We start from the raw sequence: 8,653 nt of genomic DNA, 5'->3' as shown, positions 1-8,653 counted from the left end.
TAGGGATACTATACAGTATATTTACCCTTGTTGACATTTATAACCCTCGAATTTATATACTTTCAAGGTTTGTCAAAATTAGTCCTTTATTTATTATGGATGCCACGTGTAATCTAATGACACGTGTTAACACATCATTGGACACAAAAATTCGAGGTGTTACAGACCGCTCGAATAATGTTAAAATCCTAAAAAATATTTTGTTATGATTAAAAATCTATTGTAACCATATTCGTGAAGAAAAAATAATTAAAACGCTTAAAATCATTATCTTTGCGAATTTAAACGCATATTGCGCAATGCAGCACATATACTGCAAAAATACAGACAACACAGTCAGTCTAGGAAAATAAAATATTATTCAGCAATATTTTGATGAGATTATTTTTATAAGTTGATAAAATAATTTTAAAATGCCTTAAAACGTGATAAAATGTGAGATAAAATACCTGGTAGTCAATAAAATACCTGTTTTTAATCTAAGATATATATATGATACATGTATGTATATATATGGTGTGTGTGCGTCTGTATGTGGCGGCACCAAGGGTGCCCACATTTCACTTCTTCTTCCCTTGCTCTCCAACGCAATGGATAGATCCAGCGTGGCATGGGCGACCGGTGGCAGGAGGTGACGGTGGCGACAACGACTAATGGTGATGGCGGTAGTTAAAACACGGACAAGCTTCAGATCTAGTGATGGGTTGTTGGTGACAGGCTTCAGATCTAGTGGTGGTGGTGGTGGCTGCTGTTTGTTTAGAGGGAGAGAGAGTTCAAAGTGTGTTTGTGTGAGAGAGAGTGAAAAAGAAAAAGGGTATTTATATTTGATTTTATATTCTTTTATTTATACTATAAATAATTAAGTAGAAAGACTAAACTGCCTTTACGAGAATAAATTTAACTGAAAATTTTAACCTTTTTAGTGTTAAAGGACGAAAGATGTACTAAATTTTATAAATAAAGGATTGTGACTTTAATTATTGAAGTTAAAGGCTATCCATTGCAACCTCCTACAAACATAAAGGACATCATCATCATCATACTCAGTAAATTCTACCAATGGTAAAGCTAAGATAGGATATGAGGAGGGTAAAATCTAGACAGCTTTACCTCTACCCTATAAGAATAGAGGGCCTGCTTTTAGTGAGACCTCTGACTCGATGATAGTTTTTTATCAAGCCTTGATGACGAAAACTACTCTAATTTATTTACCCAAACATTTATACCAACACACCACTGCTGCAACGCGGCTCGAACTCGTTTCTAACCAAAAGATTACACGGAATAGAAAAACAACAACAAAGAGAGAAAAAAACCCTAATGCTCTTAATTAATCACCATTTTCCTCTTTTGAACCCAAACTCATCGTCATCATTCATCACTCAATCAGGTTAAACATATCTCAAACCAGATCTACAATTTCTTCACAAATTTCGAACAACATCTATACATACATACATGTACAGAGGCTGAGGTCAATCGTCGGCAAGGTCGGCGATGGTTGGAGGAGGTGGACCGTTGGATCGGAAACGAATCAACGATGCGTTGGATAAGCAGTTAGAGAAGACGTCATCTTCATCCACTTCTAGGTTTTTCAACAAGGAGAAAGACAGAATATACATGCCGTCAACTTCCGCCGCCGGTGCCGGTGCCGGTGGTGGTAAGTCGCATCAATCGGATCACCGCCGTGACATCCTTTCCACATCTACTATCTCCGCCAACAAAAACAATAGCTCAGACGGTTAGGTTTTACTTTTTTTTTTTTTTGTTTAATTTTGAAATTAGTATGTGAAGTTGTTTCATGTTGTTGTATTCAGTAGGTTAAAATGAAGTTTAATGGATATAGTTGCAGTTTAATGAGTATTTAGTATCTGTTAATGTTGTTTTACTTTTTATTTTATTTGTCTTAAAATTATATATGTGAAGTTATTTCATATTGTTGTATTCAGTGGACTAGAATGAAGTTTAATGGATATAGTTGCAGTTTAATGAGTACAAAGTGTCTGTTAATGTGGTTTTACTTTTTATTTATTTTAAATATATATATGTGAAGGTATTTCATATTGTTGTATTCAGTAGATTAAAATGAAATCTAATGGATGTAGTTGCAGTTTTTTGAGAATTTATTTAGTGTCTGGTATAGTGTTAAGTTGTTTTACTCATAGTTGTTAAAAGCCATCGCCTCTTGCGCCTAGGCCCATTTTTCAGGCGAGGCGAGACAGTTGCGCCTTAAGTCGAGGAAATTGCACTTTAATTCTCCAGGTGATGGTTCAGGTGCACATTCCGGCGAGATTCCTAGATCCCGGAGAGTATCCGGCCAAAATTTCTAAGTTCCGGCAAGATTCTAGTCAGATCCGTACTTTTATCCAAGGAAAACTACTTTTCTACACTAATACGCTAATATTCTAGAACTTTTGGTAACTAAATAAATGATATAAAGTGTTATATAATAGATTTTGTTTATTTTATTTAAAGAATAGTATTCTTTTGCTAATACATAATATATTTTTAATTTTTTTCCTTATGCGCTTTATTTTTCTCAGGCCCTTTCTTTTTTTTCGCTTTGCGCCTAGGCCCCAGGCGAGGCCTATGCGCCTTGAGTGTGCCTAGCGCCTTTAATAACTATGGTTTTACTTATAATTGTATTATATTTGTGTTAAAGTTATATATGTGTGGTTATTTCATATTGTTGTTTCAGTAGAGATTAAAATGGAGTGTATTGGATATAGTTGCAGTTTAATGAGTATTTAGTGCCTGTTAATGTTGTTTTACCTTTTATTTTATTTATCTTAAACTTGTATTTGTGAAGTTATATCAAATTGTTGTATTAAGTAGGTTAACGTGAAGTCTAATGGGTATAGTTGTAGTCTAATGAGTATTTAGTGTGTGTTAATGTTGAGATTTTGAGTTTATAAGTGTGATGTCACTTATTATTGCTTTATGGTTGCAGTGGAATCTGAAACCGATAGCGAGGAGTCTGATGTTAGTGGTTCTGATGGGGATGATACATCTTGGATTTCATGGTTTTGCAATTTGAGAGGAAACAATTTCTTTTGTGAAGTTGATGATGACTATATTCAGGATGATTTTAATCTTTGTGGATTAAGCAGCCAAGTTCCTTATTTTGATTATGCACTTGATCTGATTTTGGATGTCGAATCTTCTCATGGTAAGCTTATTTGAAACTAGCTTCAGTATTTAATTTGAATGATGTGCTTGAGAGGAATCAAGAAGATTACTAGTCAAAGCATGTTATTTAAGGTTGGGATTGGTAGTTATTAAATAGTTGTTTATTGAAATAGATTTGGGCGTATATGAATTTGATTACTGAAAATGATATCCGAATTGGAATCATTTGGGTGCGAAAAGATTGTTCAAACTCGAATACCATTTTGAAAGCGTTAAAGTAATTCAATGATTTAGTGAACAAAATAATTATGAAGTAAAAGCAGAATCTGATTATGTATGTGAATTTACATTCATAAGGTTTCTAAAATTTGAACTTGAATAAATGAATTTTCATTAAGTTGTGACTCATGGCTTTTGGCATGTGAAGAATTCCGTGTGATCAAACGTTATACTAACACAGGACATGTGTACACAGATGTTATTTATTGTATATATAGATATTATCATGAGTTTAGCTTATGTTTTATATGAAGTATGAATCACGTATTATGGGATATATCAGTTTAACAAATGCTATCTCAGGATTTTTAAAATTGTTCTTTTGAAATGATTGTTTATATGAGCAGACGCCTTCACTGAAGAACAAAATGAATTGGTTGAATCAGCCGCAGAGATGTTGTATGGCTTGATTCACGCTAGATACATCTTAACCAGCAAGGGAATGTCTGCAATGGTGATAGTTATATCCCACTTTGTTCATTTATGTGTCTCGTTACAACCTTAAGATAATTTTGCGGATTTTTTACAGTTGGAGAAGTATAAAGACTATGATTTCGGAAGGTGTCCTCGTGTGTATTGCTGTGGTCAACCGTGTCTTCCTGTTGGTCAATCAGACATACCATGTTCCAGCACTGTGAAAATATATTGTCCCAAATGTGAAGATATCTATTACCCTAGGTCAAAGTACCAAGGCAGTATCCTTACCTAACATCTTATGCTTGTAATTGTGTTTTAAAATTGCATATGATGTGATTGTGTTCAAAATGGGTATTTATTGTATGACCGAGGTTGGGTAACGGGTCAACTCAGGTCCATTTTAACTTTTTAAGTGGATGGGTTGGGTGGCCCATTAACACTATTAAGACTTATTTGACCATTTTCAAATTTCAATCTGTTTTGAAATTAATAATATTTTAAGTATGATTACCGAAAGATTATCTCATCAATATCAATATAATAATATAAATCAAAACAAAAACGCTTGAAAAGATGGTATGCATTTGACCCTCTTTCTTCTTTCAGTTCCTTTTACTTTTTAATCATCTGACGTGTTTGGTCTCAATTTTTTGCAACTCGAATTGATATGAATTTGTTGAAACGGGTTAACGTTGCAATAGATAAATGCGACTGTTTATTCCTTCACTTTTTGTAGATATTGATGGTGCTTATTTTGGAACCACCTTTCCTCACTTATTCTTGATGACTTATGGGCACTTAAAGCCACAAAAGGCGACACAAAGCTTTGTTCCGAGAGTATTTGGCTTCAAGCTGCATAAACCGTGACCATGGGTCAGTTCTCATCCTCCCCCACAATATCTGAGCTGCAAATAAGCCAGGTTGGTTACTTAACGCTAAAATGTTATCTGTTTCTTGTGTTTTTTTTCTTGTTTGTAAAATTTATATGAATAAACTTGTACTAATGGTAGTATGGTACATTGTTGGTCAACATGTGTCCTGTTAACTGATAACCTTCAAATAAACTGCTTATGTTAAGGTTTTTTTTTTTTCAAATGTATCGTTGGTTACGACTTACTGATCCTAATTTCAGGTTTGGGAGGAAAGCTTGGCGAATCAAACCGTCTTTTGCTACTAATAAATCACCTGCATTTACAGCCGGTTTGAAGAACTTTGAACTTGAACGTATTTATTGCCATCAGATACACGGAAGGATTGGAACACGACCCAAGAAAAAGATATCGTTATGTCAGATCATGGAAATCCAAGCAATATGCAGCAGCCCTAAATAGTCAACTTGCACCGGTAGATTTGTTCTGTAGTAAAATAAAAAAAAAACTGTCTTGATGAATTATAAGGAAAGTGTTTATATTATTGCAGCATAAACGTGTGAATCGGTCGATGGTTGTAGGACATCAATTCAAAATCCTCAAGGTCGAATTGGTGGAAATCTAGTTGAACCTTTGTTATTGTATGTGATTTTAATTTATTAAACCTTCTTTTAAACCACAAAACAATAGGGCTTTCTATCTTAAACATGGTTACAAAAGTTGCTAGGCGCTTCCTAGTTGGTCGACCGGGGAGTTGAGAGTACTCGGTCTAGGCGGAGAGTACTCGGACATGTTAAATTATAAATAAATTAGTTTTCGGAAATTAAATATATGTCAAATAACATAAATTTATTAATATATATACTAAAATACGTGAAAATGATATTCATTCTTTGATATAATAGACTTAGAAATTTTGTTTTATTTTTTTTAAGTCAGACTGGGCCTCAGTTGACCTACTTAATTTGATTTAGGCTGGGGTTAACCGCGTTTGATCGATTACGAGTAATTAGGTGAAGTTGAAGAAAGTCGCTTCGGCAGCCTACCTTGGAGAGATTACTCCGAGACTACTCAGCCTTTGAGATCTTGTTTTACAACCATGATCTTAAATAAACACTATAAATTTAAAACTATAACACGCTTTTAAGTTTTAAACCTTTAATATCTTTACCTAGAACAACAAAATGAGAAAAATGAAAGGTAGCTTTCATTTTTCAAAATTGATCTTACCGCCTACACCATTAAAATTCACCACAAAATCCGCACTCTTCTCCCACGAATCTCTCCATTTACGGTCAAAAATCAGAACCCAAACTCATCAAAATCTTGTTTCATCCAAATCTTTCCAAAAAACATTCACAATGAACAAATCCAACAACTCTAATGCATAACAAAACCCCCCAAATTCACATCGGAAAAGATAGCCACCTTGTCTCTTCCGATCTAACCACAAATTCATCAACAATAGTGTTGCAACAACCTACCAACAACAACAACAATTGCACAAATGAAAACAATAACCCACAACACAATATCACAATCCATGATAATGACTATATTAATCCAGTCATTACACAACATAATTCAAAACCACATAAACGCCCCATTTCCCCACAAACCACAACCAATTCACCTCCCATAACAACTTTCTCACCCGAAAAACATCATCATCGTAACCGCTTTTCCCGCTCGAAAACCGTTGCGTTTCAACTCCTTACCCGCCTAAAACGCCTTCAAACTCACCTCAGATTGATTCTATTACTATCTATCCCGTTATTATACTTCTTCATCCCGCACCCGACGTATTCGTTAGTGCTTGATTTCTTATCCGCTTTAGCGTTTTCGTCCGCGTTGTTGTTTTCGTTGAACCTGGGCCTGCCGAAACTCCCTTCGTTTCGAACGTTGCTCGCGCGGTCATTTCCTGTGAAGCTACATTCGTCGACCCGAGTTTCTAGAGTTTCCAGAACACCGTTACCGGTGTTCTGGTCGATCGGGTCTAAAGCAAAGGGTAAAACCAAGACAAAGAGGGTGAACTCTGGGTGCTGGGTGCAGGCTTATAGTAATGGGGATGTGTATGAGGGTGAGTTTCATAAGGGAAAGTGTTCTGGATGTGGGGTTTATTATTATTATATGAGTGGGAGATATGAGGGTGATTGGGTTGATGGGAAGTATGATGGGTATGGGGTGGAAACATGGGTGAAGGGTAGTCGTTATCGCGGGCAGTATAGGCAAGGGTTGAGGCACGGGTACGGGGTTTATCGGTTTTACGTTGGTGATGTTTACGCGGGTGAGTGGTCTAATGGTCGTAGCCACGGGTGTGGTGTGCATAGTTGCGAAGATGGGAGTCGGTATGCAGGTGAGTTTAAGTGGGGTGTTAAACATGGTGTTGGTTATTACCATTTCAGGTTAGATGTAATTAAGAATTTAGATAAAGTGTTTTGTATGTGTTGTTTGATTCTATAGATCATTGTTTGATCATGTGGTTATGTGTTGTAGAAATCGCGATGCGTATGCTGGAGAATATTTTGCTGACAAAATGCACGGGTTTGGAGTGTATAGTTTTGCGAACGGGCATAGGTACGAAGGATCTTGGCATGAAGGAAAAAGGCAAGGGTTTGGAGTTTACACGTTTAGAAATGGTGAAACGCGATCTGGGCATTGGCAGAATGGCGTTCTTGAGTTATCACCGCCGTGTCCTGATTATCGTTCCAAAGTTCTTAATGCGGTTCTGGTAATTAATTCATTTTTTTTTCATTTTTATGGTTGTTACTTGTTAGTATCTTGCATTTGAGATCATGCTTTCTAAAATTGGTAAATTCTACGCGTTTGATTTTGGATAGGTCGATTAGGCTATGTTTTGTCTTTAAAAGATCAAACGGGTGGTTAACTTAAAAGGAAACGTGTGAGACGGGTTGAAAGTTGCCCACAGAGCATAAAACATGCCAACTCATCATATACGGGTCAACACCTGACCCGATGCAACATTTGCAACCTGAACCCGTTTTAACTCGTTCCTGGTATCTTGCATTTGATCACATTTTCATTTTGGTTGTTGATTATTATTACAGGAAGCAAGAAGAGCAGCAGAGAAAGCATATGAGGCAGCCGGAAAAATGGATGAAAGAGTGAACAATGCGGTGATATCTGCCAATCGGGCAGCCAATGCTGCCCGAGTGGCCGCCATAAAGGCAGTACAAAAACAAATGCACCAAAGACGAAATAGCGATGAGCTTCCTGTCCCCGTGGTGCAAAACCTCCATCAGCTGCCAACTCAGTTGACCGCTTGACTTGTTCATCTTGCTATGCATTTTATTCCAAAAGATACATAGTTTCAACCACCTTAGTGTATCAGTTTTACTTGTACAATTAGGTAGATTATTACTAACTACTCCACTTGAGTTATATTGGTTTAAAAATGTCATTTATAAGATTATTATTACCTAAATCTATTCGTTTAATTAAAAATAGCCAAAAAATCTCATTGCACTCGTCATGACACGTAACAATACTCCATCATTCTCACAGACTGGCGACAAACATCACGCAACATCTTGAATCGTTTTTCATGACTACAAACATCACCCGCTATGACATGTAACAATACTCGAATATTACTGTTTCTTCTTTGTATGGAATGTATTCAAAATGTATGTTTTAGATTACACACAAAGTAGTATACTTTGATAATTGTTGGGTCTTCTTCCACTTTAACACAATATATATATTTTACTTTTCTAGTGAATTGTTGGAAAAATGCCATTTTCAAGTGTATATCAAAATGTTGATCCTCAACAGTTTTTATTTTATAGTATGGTTTCAGGGATGTAAATATTTGTATAAATTTTAGAGGACTTTCGACTCGTTAGATCCTTTATAGATTCGACCCGAGTTAACAGCATTTCATTATATTGCAAGTGTTTTGATAGTTTTTTTAGTATAAATAAGCAGCTAAGTCAAAA

At 35.8% G+C, this 8,653-nt stretch overlaps 2 protein-coding genes across 2 annotated transcripts; both read left to right on the top strand.

Moving 5' to 3' along the window:
• The first annotated feature begins 1,240 nt into the window (after nucleotides 1-1,240).
• LOC110864629 (casein kinase II subunit beta-1) lies at nucleotides 1,241-5,358 on the top strand. The gene is made up of 6 exons (XM_022113741.2): nucleotides 1,241-1,741; nucleotides 2,951-3,169; nucleotides 3,756-3,862; nucleotides 3,938-4,103; nucleotides 4,562-4,745; nucleotides 4,958-5,358. The coding sequence occupies exons 1-5, from the start codon at nucleotides 1,498-1,500 to the stop codon at nucleotides 4,690-4,692; spliced, it is 867 nt and encodes a 288-aa protein (XP_021969433.1). The 5' UTR covers nucleotides 1,241-1,497; the 3' UTR covers nucleotides 4,693-4,745; nucleotides 4,958-5,358.
• Nucleotides 5,359-5,764: 406 nt separating this feature from the next.
• Nucleotides 5,765-8,139, top strand: LOC110944365. The gene is made up of 3 exons (XM_022186025.2): nucleotides 5,765-7,099; nucleotides 7,191-7,425; nucleotides 7,763-8,139. The coding sequence occupies exons 1-3, from the start codon at nucleotides 6,078-6,080 to the stop codon at nucleotides 7,979-7,981; spliced, it is 1,476 nt and encodes a 491-aa protein (XP_022041717.2). The 5' UTR covers nucleotides 5,765-6,077; the 3' UTR covers nucleotides 7,982-8,139.
• Nucleotides 8,140-8,653: the final 514 nt, after the last annotated feature.

This window comes from Helianthus annuus, chromosome 6, assembly GCF_002127325.2.
Source record: "Helianthus annuus cultivar XRQ/B chromosome 6, HanXRQr2.0-SUNRISE, whole genome shotgun sequence".
NCBI lineage: Eukaryota > Viridiplantae > Streptophyta > Magnoliopsida > Asterales > Asteraceae > Helianthus > Helianthus annuus.
The sequence above is the reverse complement of the archived record's forward strand: the minus strand, read 5'-3'. Positions and strand labels throughout refer to the sequence as shown.

Excerpts from the sequence above, each read along its gene's own strand:
- LOC110864629 (XM_022113741.2), top strand. The coding sequence starts at position 1,498 with ATGGTTGGAGGAGGTGGACCGTTGGATCGGAAACGAATCAACGATGCG. Across the intron at positions 1,742-2,950 it reads CAAAAACAATAGCTCAGACG|TGGAATCTGAAACCGATAGC; the intron begins GTTAGGTTTTAC and ends TTATGGTTGCAG. Across the intron at positions 4,104-4,561 it reads TAGGTCAAAGTACCAAGGCA|ATATTGATGGTGCTTATTTT; the intron begins GTATCCTTACCT and ends CACTTTTTGTAG.
- LOC110944365 (XM_022186025.2), top strand. The coding sequence starts at position 6,078 with ATGCATAACAAAACCCCCCAAATTCACATCGGAAAAGATAGCCACCTT. Across the intron at positions 7,100-7,190 it reads GTTGGTTATTACCATTTCAG|AAATCGCGATGCGTATGCTG; the intron begins GTTAGATGTAAT and ends TATGTGTTGTAG. Across the intron at positions 7,426-7,762 it reads AAGTTCTTAATGCGGTTCTG|GAAGCAAGAAGAGCAGCAGA; the intron begins GTAATTAATTCA and ends TTATTATTACAG.